Source organism: Cnephaeus nilssonii (genome assembly GCF_951640355.1).
Source record: "Cnephaeus nilssonii genome assembly, chromosome: 4".
NCBI classification, from domain to species: Eukaryota; Metazoa; Chordata; class Mammalia; order Chiroptera; family Vespertilionidae; genus Cnephaeus; species Cnephaeus nilssonii.
This window is the reverse complement of record NC_137075.1, coordinates 97,722,283-97,735,029: the sequence shown is the minus strand read 5'-3', so window position 1 is coordinate 97,735,029 and position 12,747 is coordinate 97,722,283. Positions and strand designations below refer to the sequence as shown.

Here is a 12,747-nt window from a genome sequence, read left to right as displayed (position 1 = left end):
TAGAGGCCCGGTGCACGTCCCCTCAGCCCAGCCTGCACCCTGCACCCTGCACCACTCCAGGACCCCTTGGGACATCCCTCTCACAATCCTGGACCACTGGCTCCTAATTGCTCACCTGCCTGCCTGCCTGATCGCCCCTAACTGCCCCCCCCACCCCCCCGCCAGCCTGGTCGCCCCATGCAGCCTGATGTTCAGTTGTTTGGTCATCCCTCACTAACCGCCCTGCCGGCCTGGTCGTAGGCAGCCATCTTGTGAGGGCATGAGGTTTAATTTGCATATTACCTCTTTATTATATAGGATGTTACTTCAGGGTGAATCTCTACTTGAAGACCCTGTATTTTTCAATGCCAGCAAAAGCCTCGAGGTCATTGTCAGGAGGAAAGAATTATAACTAGTTTTTGGTGAAACTTAAGATTTGTTGCACTGCTACTGCCCCTTGCCCATGTCTCATGAAAGCCATCGTCCTGTGTGTAGAATTTAAGGCACATTCACATCTGCCCTCCCATAGTGCTAGTGGACTGAGTGCTTGTGGGCAGTTGCTCTATCCTTGGGTAATCCAACTCATTGTCCACCCTCTAGTGTGCCCGGGGGTTTTATGTGTGTGCTCTCCTGGGTTTCTGGGAAGATCTGTCCTGCTGCTGTTAGAAAAGCTTTTGATTATTAGGAAATTTAGGAAATCTTGCAAATGTAGGAAAAAGGTTGGTAATTTAGTCATTGTATTCCTAGATCCCTCAGTAATCGACAAGACTTGGTGACTAGTAGGTGTGGGTGCATAGCATCACGGACCTCACAGACAGGGTCAGGTTCTCTGCTCCTAGGATCCACAGCTGGAGGGGACTCCCAGACTCCTACACCCCTGCCCAGTGGTCCCTGCCAGGGTCTCAGCTCCTTCCCCAGGAGCACAAGGCCCTTTGCACTGTGTACTGAGTCCTCTCAATCATTAGGATAAACCAGGCAACAGTGACCCTCCCTCCGCAGCAGAGCGTGGTGCTGTTTCCTTGCAAGTCCCTGAAATGGCCTCCAGTATCTTGGCGTCGGGCGCAGTCCTCTGTCCGCAACAGTAACCCTCCTTGCGTTCAGTCAGGAGGGGTCAGCATGGGACATGGCCTGTGGGCACCCCGACCATTTATTCTGTGACCTGCAGATGGAAGGCAATCCTCACCCTTCCAATCTAAAATACACTGAAACGGAGATTAAACACCAGAGGCCAGGCTTCAGAACTACTTAATAGGGTTCTTAATGTCTCAAATGATGTGGCGAATGTGAAAACACTTGGAAAATCATGAAGTGAGAAATGGCTGTAAGATATTATGACTAAAATTGCCTATCTAGTGCCTTCAACATGGTAAGACTATAATTTAATAAAACTAAGAAGAGATTGATAGCTTAGGCTCAACACAGATTTTTTTGGAAACTGGGAGACAGGGAAGTGGAGCACCTTGCCCAGGGCCAGACTAGAACTTGAACCCAGGTCTGCCTTCCTCCAGAATTCATGGTCTTTCCCTTCAGCAGGTGCACAGGTTAAATATGTAAAGTCTGTATGTCACACCGATCTTATTGACATTAAATAATGGCAGCGTAAAATCAATATCTCATTATTAACCTAAACCCTAAACTCTGACTGGTTGTAAGTTTCACTTCCTTGTTTGGAACTTTTCAGCAGTGTTTTAAAATGTACCGTAAAATCTCCGGGAGAAAATGTTCTGTGAGGATTTGATATTAAACAGAGAATTTATTATATTCTGAACAGAATACCCGTTTTTCAGTGAAGCCCCGAATTTTGCTGACCAGACGGGTGTGTTTGAATATTTTATGAATTCGGAAGACCCCGGAGAGCACCGCTTCACGCTGCGCCAGGTTCTCAATCAGCGACCCATTACGTGGGCTGCGGACGCGGCCAGCACCATCAGCATTATCGGGGATTACAAGTGGTACGTGATGCTGGCCTTCTTGACGTAGATCTGACTGCAGTAGCCTTGTGGTGCTGTTGGGTACATTCTGAAACAGAGACTTGTCCATCGTCCTCCAGTCCAGGCACCTAATAGGTGTGTGACAGTTATTGAATATTCTGGTGACCACAAAGTAGCAAATTGTTTTGCGGTGTCAGTTTCCTTCCCTCAGATTTGCCCAGTTTAGTAGTAATTATTCCAGTAACAGAAGATTTTAATATAAAAATTGAGGACTTTTGGACCAATAGTAATTTAGCATTTATTTACACACTATAATTGGAGTGGCTGTTTTTGGTTTGTTTTTTGAGCTGGTGGTGCCACCTGCTGGGTTTATACTAGAATTACACTATTCTATCCTGTGACTGTAGATGGCAATCGTGAAAATTAACTTTTAGTTGGATAGGGAATGCAACTCTTGTTTTTAGGCATCTGTTAAAGAGACAAGATGTATTTGTTTTCACTTAAAATATAATGACCAAACCAAAATTCCTCTTCCCTGTTAAGTCAGGTATGGAATTTCAATGTATTGGTTATTATATCTGTTTTCGGTGTTTTTTTCTATTTTTCTTTTTAGCTGGTATAATTCCACTGTGAAACCGTTCCAGGTTTAGTGATACCAGCTATTAATGCCAAGCCTATCAAAGAGCCTATCTGCAGTTTGGAAATTGGACAGGGTGGGGAATATAGTTCTGAAAAGAACCTTGAATTGTTTATCTGTGGAATGCTGCAGAAAACCTTATCCCTTCTGTATTGCCTCTTTTCTGTTCAAAATCACAATTCTAGTCCCCAGCTCTGATACGTCTTGAGAAGCTGTCAGCTATCCAGAGTTTCTGGGACCCTTACAGAGGTAATACTAAACACTGGTGTGAGTCCCCACAGCCACCTTATGGCAGAGGCCTCATCCTCCCAGCTTATAGATTGGGAAACTGAGGCTTCCGGGCGAGATTTGCCCATGATCCCACCCTGATAAATTGCAGAACCACGTAAGAGGCCAGATCTCTCTGGTTCTGTAGCCCATGCTCTTTGGACCACACCTCACAGCCTCATTTTAATCGTCGTCTTCTTCCTCAGAGTAGGAAAGGGAACATTAGTGAGCTTTCTCTGTAGTTTTCTATTTGTGAATCACCTCTCAATGTGTGCACAGGGCCGCTGTTTCTTAGATCTGTGTTTGCAGTAGAACTTCCTCTCTCTGTCATACTTACAAGTCGTTAAGTACCAGCACAGTAATTTAGGTAGACTTCCCCAGAGCGACTTAAGATTTTCCATTTTCTTAGTAAGCTTTGTTTGGGATCTGAAGACAATCACAAAGTTACCTTTGCCCTGTCTGGAGTGGCTCAGCTGGTTGGGTGTCGTCCTGTTGGATTGCTGGTCAGGGTACATGCCTGGTTGCGAGCTCGATCCCTGTAGGGCGTATGCAGGAGACAGCCAATCCATGTTTTACTCTCTTCCTCTCTTTTCCTCTCTCTAAAAATTAATTTAGAAAAATCTTTAGAAACACCAAAGAACCTCCCAAAGTTACCTTTTGGCTACACATATCCAAACTCTACATCCCTTTGATCAAATTTGCTTAATATGTGGGCTGGGTTTTGTTTTCTTAGCACCACTGAGAGACTATGGCTATGGAAGAGTACACCACACTGTTACTCTACTTCATTCATTATCTGTAAAATTGCCTGTAAGTTCTGATGCAGGAATCACTTATTCTAGAATGGGACGGGACGTAAAAGAAAGGAAAATGTCCAATCTTCTCTCACTCTAAATCAAATAATTTATGATGCGGACAGTATCTGTAGCACATTCGAATTCTAAGGAACCAGAAAAGAGGTAGGGATGTATTGATTACTAAGGGAGGACATACCTGAGAGACTGGCGTTACTTACTTAGCATTTGATTTCCCCCTAATGTAGCCCAGCTCTGATTAGAGGGTTAAATGTGATTTCCTTATTGTTGGATACCTGTTGTAGGTGCTTCTTTTTTATATTTTCATTTACATAGTAAAATTCCACTGTGCAAATTTTACTGATAAAAAATTATGTAAAAGCCATATAATTCTATATCCAGTTTACCCCATTTCTAATATATTTTGGGGCAAATTTTTATTTTAGGTAGATTGCTTGCTTTATTACTTGGCTATGGTCAGGCTTTCTTTCTTGTTTGCAGTTATGTTTTGAGTACAAGGTGAATTGTTTTCAGAGATCATGTTGGTTTGAGGTGGCTCGTTCGCTGCCTAAGGTATCTAGTAGCATTTATAAAAGCAAGCCTAGAGGAGAGTCAAGTCCTAGCCCTGATGGCTCCTGGTTGGCTGAATCTACTGTCCATTAGTCATCTCAGAGCCAGAGTTTTACTGCCTCTGTATAAACAGAGATGCTCTGTGGGAGAAAAGGGTTCTCGAGCTGGAATCCCTGGACCGGCAGCATCAGCATTACCTGGGAATCTGTTAGACAGCAGGTTCAAGGGGCCCACCCTCCACCTGCTCAGGTTAACAGGCCCTCCTGCTGGTCTCAGTGCTGCTCAGGTTGAAACCCCCAACTGTACAGTCTACATAGAGTTGGCTCTGTCTTTGCAGAGAAATAATTTTAGATCTTTTGTCTGGAGTTTTTAGGTCTTATTAGTGTTAAGTGTAAAACTTATTCCTCAAGTCATTGATGTTTTCCCAGAATCCCCTGTCATTGCTTTCACTGTTTATCTTTGCTGATGGGAATGTAATAAACCTTTTTGTTCACAATTGTTGGGAGATGGCCTTTTATGAATTCCTAGAAAAATGGCTTCTTTTACTGTTACTTATTCTTAGGATGGATGAGACACTGTTATAGAGAGAAGAAATATAGTCTTAAGAAATTTAAAAACAGTAAATATTATTTTCCAGTAATTCATTAAAAGAGGCAATGAAATGAGTTGACTTTAGTCTTGTAAAACTTAAAGCCATCATCAATGAAGACTCTCAAAGCCCATTCTTGCTACAAGCACAGCCGTAGCAGATCACGTACTCAGCTCCATTAGAAGTTTGGAAGCACGTGGCTGTGCAGTGATGCATCATTCTGCTATGCTCGGCATGGCATAATGGAAAGCCTAACCAACAGTTTCATTCTGCAGGTCCAATATGACCATCACGTGTGATGTTTACATAGAGACCCCTAGGAAGGGAGGTGTGTTCATTGCCGGAAGAGTAAATAAAGGTGGCATCTTGATTAGAAGCGCCAGAGGGATTTTCTTCTGGATTTTTGCAAATGGAACCTACCGAGTTACAGGTGATCTGGGTAAGTGTCTTATTCTATAGCATGAGAGAGAGGCAACTTGTATGAAGCTTTCTCGTATATTACAGAGTTGAGCTGGCAGTAAGGGTGGGATTTGCGTAGATGGGGGTGAGGGTAGAGAGTGCTCAGGAAACGTAAGTAAAAGCCAGGAGGTGGCCACTGTGCTTGTGGAAATACAAGGAGAGGGATTGGTATGCTTAAAATAGAGTAATCCTATTTCCTAATCTAGTTAATAAATTGAAAACAGTGTGACTTTTCTCATTCATCTTACCAGCCCTTGTTTTATGTAGAGTAGTGTTTTATCCAGAACTAGTAGCCCTGCACACGAATCTGTGTGCCAGTAGCTCTCTGTGGGGCCTGGCCGCTCCGCACCCACTGCCCTGAGGCTCTCTGCGGCCCAGAGGCCCATCTGTGGCCGGGCACGGAACCCTTGCCTTGTCACCGTGGCGACTGGGGGACTCCAGCAGGGCTGAGAGGACTGGGCGCCACCATCTTGTGGCTATGGGTGCCACCATCTTTGTGATGGAGTGATGGTTAATTTGCATATTACCCTTTTATTTGATAGGATAGGTGCTTAGACCAGGTTCAAGTTGAACTCCATCCAGTTCCCTTTGGTTTTGGATACACATTGCTCTGTTGAAACTAGACCTTGTGGTGGTAGCTCTGCTTAGTCCTTAGTCTCCTGCTTTTCCTCTTGCATTAATAAAAAATTCTATAGTTTGCTGCTCTCCACCTCTTCCTAAGGGCTCCATAAGTAAAATAAAAATGAAACAGGAAGTGGGTAATAAGGACATGAGAGTAGAAATTGCATAAGCATAGCGTGACTGATCCAGAAGGTACCTCACATTTTCTAATCGAAGAGCCAGAGAGTTTAATTGATTTGCCCCAGGTCTCAAAATGAGTTAGCGGCAGAATAGGAACTAAGAATTTAAATTTGTGTCTTTAGTCCCTACTGCTCTGTGTTTTAAACTACCCTCTTGGTCTCATCCTGGGTTTTTTCTCAGGCATGCAAACATAGTAATAACAGCCCAAATTAGCTCATTATTTTCTCTCTCTGATTCTCAGTGAATGCTGTTATCATGTAATCAGTTACACCAGCTAGAAATCTTATGGTAGTCTTTTAATCCTCCTCCTGTCCTTCATATTTAGTCCAATCAGGTAAAAGTGTACCCCGGAACTATAGAAGCTAATGTGTTATATGATAGTTGGTTTGTGAGTTTATTTCTACTGGTTCTCTGGTGATTTCGCAGATAGTATGTGGTCCAGAGTAGGATCTCAATATGTGCTTATATAATGCATGCTCGAATGAAAGATGTTTTAAGTCATTTGTAGATTTGGAAACGTAGATGTTTATTAAGGTCGACTCTATTACATACAAAAGCCACCTGAGAGCCCCCACTGAGTTATGTGATTCTGTGATTTAGATAACCTTTTTGTGTTGCAGCTGGATGGCTCATATATGCTGTAGGGCAAGTTGAGGTTACAGCACAAGAATGGTATACACTCACTTTAACTATTAAGGTAAGTATTGCTGATCAGCATGCCTGGAGGTAAGATGTTCTTCTCTTGTCCCCTTCTAGCATTTTCTGTGAATAGATGGGGGAGGGGGAGGGAGGAGGTGATAAATAATGGAAATAGGCAGAAAGTCTGGCATGATACCAGCAAACCACCACACCCTGGAATAATTGTATGTGTCAGGGTAAACCCACAGGAGAGCCATCAGCTGTTGACTTTATCACCCCAATAATTGAACTGTTTTTTCAAGTTTGCTTGAATGAAGATTATAATTGGAGCTTATAGGTTTAAGCAAAGTCCCATAACTTTATTTTTGATGGTTGAATATAATTTGGTTTTTGACTGTAAGCACAATATTTTCAAAGTTGGTTTCCATGAATATATTTGTCAGAGAAGATACCAGGTTCATTGCAGTACCATGGGCCTCTAAGAATATTTGTCAGAATCACTGGTTGATCATGAATTGTTGATTGACATGCTTCTAAGGGATGCTCTATGGAGAAATTCTTCTGTATAAACATGCTTCTCTCTGCCAAGATAGTCCTGGCATAACGTTGTTCACGTTATAATAGATATTAAAAAATGGAATTCAGAGAACTTTTTGAACTTGTTCTCTTCCCTTACCCAATCACCAAAATTACAATACTAAATTTTCAGGAAGTATCAATATGCATGGACCATCATCGTTTACTTAACTATACATACTTGATGGGCATAACTTTGTTCCCAGTTTTTTCCTTGTACGGGGAACTGAGGCAGTAAAGGATGCCTTTTTGCAGATAGGGGGAGAAATCTTTTACATGCCTCTTGGGGTACACATGTTCTATTATTTGTTTAGGCAGATATTTAGAGGTGGAATTGAATTTTAAATTTTAACAGATACTACCCTCTTGCTAGCCAAACTGTATCAATTTTATAGCATTTATAATAATATTTGATATTATCAAGTTTTAAAGATTTTTTTCAAACTAATAGATATGATTTATATTTCATTGATAGTTAGGGCGGTTGTGCATTTTATATTTATTGGTCATTTGTATTTTATTTTCTCTGAAGTTACCCATTGAATACTTTCCTGATTTTCTTACTGTGTTGTCTTTTTCTGATGGACCTATATGAGTTTATTATATATTCTGGATAGTAACCCATTGTCTGTTATATGTGTTACAGATATTTTCTCCTGTTTTCTTGTTCTCATTATTTGTATTTTAATTTTGCTTATGGTGTGTTTCATGAATAGAAATTTAAAATTTTGGTATTATCAAATATTTCACATTTTCTTTATTTGTTTTATATTTTGTTTAAGGTGTTCCTTTTTTTTAGGTTAGGAGCTTTTCTCCCTGCGCCCAAACTAAATAAAGTTTGGGATGCATTTTACGTTTAAGTCTTTAATCCATCTGGAATTTATTTGTGAATTATAAGGTGAAGAGCCCGATATCATCTTTTTAAGCAAATGGATAGCTATCATCATTTATTATATAGACTTTTGCCCATGATTTGAAGGCTGCATTTTTTGATGTAATAAATCATCACGTGCACGTGGGCTTGTTTCTGAACATTTCTCTGTTCTTTATATTGCTCTGTTTGTCTGTTATCCTATACTAGAGGCCCAGTGCATGAAATTCATGCATGAGTAGGGTCCCTAGACCTGGCCTAGCAAGTGATCGAACTTCCAGTCGAACTCCCGAGGGAACACTTTGCATATTAGCCTTTTATTATCTATATATATATACACTTTGCATATTAGCCTTTTATATATATATAGATAATAAAAGGTTAATATGCAAATCGGCTGAATGGTGGAATGACTGGTCGCTATGATGCGCACTGACCACCAGGGGGCAGACGCTCAATGCAGGAACTGCACCCTGGTGGTCAGTGTGCTCTCACAGGGGGAGCACCACTCAGCCAGAAGCCGGGCTCACGGCTGGCAAGTGCAGCGGCGGTGGCGGGAGCCTGTCCTGCCTCCACGGCAGTCGGACATCCCCCGAGGGCTCCCGGACTGTGAGAGGGCACAGGTCAGGCTGAGGTACCACCCCCACCGAGTGCATGAATCTCATGAACCGGGCCTCTTGTTTTATTTATAAAAACAGGTGGCTAGCCTGTGGGCCATAGTTGGCTGACTCTTGTTCTTAAGGCAGTGAACTTGTAGATAAATCAATAAATAAAATTATGAATAACAAAATGGAATAATGAGATAAAGTAGCTTACCTGATTGGATTTTCTCTATAGAGAGGTCAGGCAAGACCTCTTGGAGTGGGCGATGTTTGATCTGAGGGTGCCACTGGGAATGACCTGTGTGAGGAGCAGCTCGGCCAGGTTGGTTGATGCCTAGGGAGCGGGGAGCAGTGAGGAGAGGAGGTACTGTTAGATAGGTGTTGTGCTTAATATGATTTGTGTATGTGAGTCCCTTGGATCTGTATTAATAGTCACCATTCCCTAAGTGGCAGGAGATGTTTAATGAGCACTTCTAGAGCTGAGGTGGCTGTGCATGTGTGTAGTAACAGGGATGCGTGTGGACAGCTAGGATTCAATTCCTAGCTCTGCTGGTAAATCTTGACTTTGGTTTTTAATCTTCAGTGTGAGTGTCTCCATCTGTAAAATGAAAAAGCTAAATTGAAGTCTATTGCATTATAGACTTAAAAACAGATTTAATTTTAGTTCTTGGCCTCGTGCTTTGGATCTTTAGCTCTTCATCCTTTGAAATTAGCTAGTTTGAAATGTTTAGCTGTAATTGCACACTGTGAATATATGCTCATAAATGTACTATAATAATGATAATGAGCGCTGGCTAGCATTTACTCACTGTGTGCCAGGCCCTTAGCTAAGTAGGAATGGCAGCCGCTTGAAGAGGATGTTACTTTATCTTTTTCTATCAGTGACCAGTAAGTCATTTCTATGGGACTTCCCTTCTTACTGCCCCTGGCAGTCATCACTGATGGTGGCTAGTTTTATAACTAAGCGTGGGCTCGTCATATGACTTTGAAGTTATATTCTGTACACTGGGACAGAAAGGACTTACATATATGGACATTTTGGTTCCATCAGTCATGTATGCCCACGACCCATGCACCTACAACCACTTGTAAAAAACAAATGTTTTTTTCTTTTATTTCAGTGGGCTCTTGTCTAAAATTTTATGATAATGTTATGAGAAGTTTCACATTTCTGTGGGTTTTAAAGCATTTAGGTAGAGTCCAAGGAAATATTGTGATATTCCTTGTGCCTTGGAAACTATTTACATAGGTAGATAAGAATTTCCTCGGAGAACATTGTTCCTATATTTCAAACTTTTGTTCCAACCCTTGGAATTGTTTCCCTGCAGTAAGTCTTAAGTGAGGAGGGTGTTTGCTCCATTAAGTGGGTGGGCCACAGGTTATTAAGAAATGGACTCTGGACAATCATTTTCATATGTCTTCAAGGGTCGCCTTTCTTGCCCCCAGGGTCATCTCTCCTCCGGCAAGTTGAATGGCAAGCTTCTGTGGTCAGAGGTCCCAGTGAATTTCCCCAAGAATGGCTGGGCCGCGATTGGAACTCACTCCTTTGATTTTGCACAGTTTGACAACTTTCACGTGGATGCCACACCCTAATATTCACAGAGCACCGTAGAACACTCTTTGGGTTTTCTTTCTTTCTTTTTGGTTTGGTTCAGAGCCAATTCTTTTTTTTTTTTTTTTTTTGATGGATTGATATATAAGCCTTTGGAGGCTAAAAATATTGAAGAGTAAATGAGGAAGAAATATGTTTTTATTTGATCATGTGGAAGATTTTTTTAGGACCGGTTCCAAGGGGAAAAACAGGTGAATCTTTAACATCACCTGGAGTGTACCCTACTCTTCAAATGGTACATTGGTTCCACCCCTAGGAGGGCTTTGGGTGGTCCAGACCTTGACACTTAGTGTCACTGCTGAGACCGCCCTCGTCATCTTATTTGGAAGTGATCATGCAGGTGATAATAACTTGATTATACAGAAATGTATTTATTAATGCTGATGTGTGTCTAAGTGAGCTGATGTCTTTGATGTCTTTGTCTTAAACTAAAGAACACTAGAAATGCTGCTTTTTGAAGACTACTTCAATGTGTTATTCTAAAAAGTACTTTTTATTTTCCTTTTTTATGATGATGGTTTTAAATTATAGATATGATGAATGGAATGATTTGAAAATTGTCTCATTAATAAACTACCTCTAAAGCCATTTCTGCAATAATAAATAATAGATTAATTGGGTTATCTGCATTTTTAAAAATTCTTTCAGATCCACTTTTAGTCATATAACCTTATAACTCTCCATTATAACATTTCCCCAGGTGGGCTGGAAGGAGGAAGAAAATACCCTACAGCCAATGCTGTACGTGGGTCTAAAGATGAAATTGAAGGAAATTTTCTTGAATCATTTCATGTGCTTTTCCTGGTCTGTCTTCTCATGGGTCACTGGGAAGAGATTAAAAGAGTCAATGAATGAATTTTTTTTATCTGCTTGTATGCAGAAGAAGGGGGACACTTAGCTAGTTGCTAATGCATAGAATTGGATCTAATATTTTGTGTGGTTAGATGCATTTATGTCATTATACTACCAATGCATTTATAGTTAAGCATGGGTGAGCATATTTGTCATGCAGCATTGTTTATATTTAAGAATTAGTGTATGTCCTAGAAACAACTCAGTCATTCATGTGGATAAAGTAAATTCTGGAATTCTTTGGAAAGTTTAAAGCTTCAATGAACCGATTCTTCAATTTTGAAATTTATAATCATTTCATATAGGCTAAACTGACATGAAATTTTGTATTACTATTAAACTCAGGAAACGAAATACTAGAATAAATCAGATTATAGAGAAAAAAATTAAATTTAAACCATGTCTAAGTGATTTCCAGTTCAGCCCCTACATATTTTTAAAAAATTAACTTTACTGAAGCATAACTTACATATAGTAAAATGTTATTATTTTAAGTATACAGTTCAATGAGTCTTGATTAAAGGATACATTCATGTAATCAACACCCCAAACAAAATACCAAACATTTCCATCACTCCAGAAAGCTCTCTTGTACACCTGTGCAGTATTTCCTCTCACGCCCCATCTCAGGAACCCATTGATCTGACTTCTGCCACTACTGATAAATTTACTTTGTTCCTAAACACATCAGAAGTGGTACCAGATGCTGTGTACTATTTTGTGAAGGATTTATTTCATTCAGCATAATGCTTTGAGATTTGATTATGTTGCTGTGTATATCAGTGGTTTGCTCCTTATTTGAAAGAGAATGCCATTGTATGATTTTCCTCCCAGTTTTTGGTATTACAAATGAAGCTGTTATGAACATTTGTGGACAAGATTTTCCTCCCAGTTTTTGGTATTACAAATGAAGCTGTTATGAACATTTGTGGACAAGTCTTTGTGTGGACTTGTGTTTTCATTTCTTCCGGGTAAATAACAAAGAGTGAAATTGCTGGATCTTTTGGGAAGTATATTTTTAACTTTATAACAAACTGGCAAGTTGTTTTCCAAAATGATGGTATAATTTCACACTCCCAAGTGCAATGTTTGAGAGGTTCAGTTGCTCTACATTCTTGTCAGTGCTTCATATTGTTGTTCTTTATAATTTTAGCCCTCTCTTGTGGGTGTGTAGTAGGTACATTAGATGTTGAGCATCTTTTCAAGAGCTTATTTGACATTCGTATATTTTATTTTGTGAAATCTCAATTCAAATCTTTTGCTCATTTAAAAAAAATGGGTTGTATGTCTTATCCTATATAATAAAGAGCTAATATGCAAGTGGTCATCACGCCCTCACACCATCACACCATAACAGCTCAGACACTCAACACTGGGGAGAGAGGAATGGGGACCAGCCAGGAACAAATGAGCTTGCAAAAGAGGAATGGGGACCAGCCAGGCTGTGGCCCAGGAGAGGGACAAGCTGCCTGTCCCATGGTCCCGGGTGCCAGCAGCTGTTCCTGCGCCTGTGGCCCAGGAGAGGGACAAGCTGCCCTCCCCGTGGTCCCGGGTGCCTGCGGCTGCAG

The 12,747-nt window shown here is 40.8% G+C and overlaps 1 protein-coding gene across 4 annotated transcripts in view; it reads left to right on the top strand.

Annotated features, from left to right (window-relative positions):
• Positions 1-11,808, top strand: part of GALC (galactosylceramidase) — a 42,869-nt gene extending 31,061 nt beyond the window's left edge. For all 4 annotated transcript variants that reach the window (XM_079767738.1, XM_079767737.1, XM_079767740.1 and 1 more), the window contains 4 exons: positions 1,751-1,931; positions 5,043-5,206; positions 6,648-6,724; positions 10,162-11,808. In XM_079767738.1, coding sequence (XP_079623864.1) covers positions 1,751-1,931; positions 5,043-5,206; positions 6,648-6,724; positions 10,162-10,308 — 569 coding nt within the window. In that variant the 3' untranslated portion in view covers positions 10,309-11,808. The remainder of the gene's footprint in view (positions 1-1,750; positions 1,932-5,042; positions 5,207-6,647; positions 6,725-10,161) is intronic.
• The last annotated feature ends 939 nt before the right edge of the window (positions 11,809-12,747 follow it).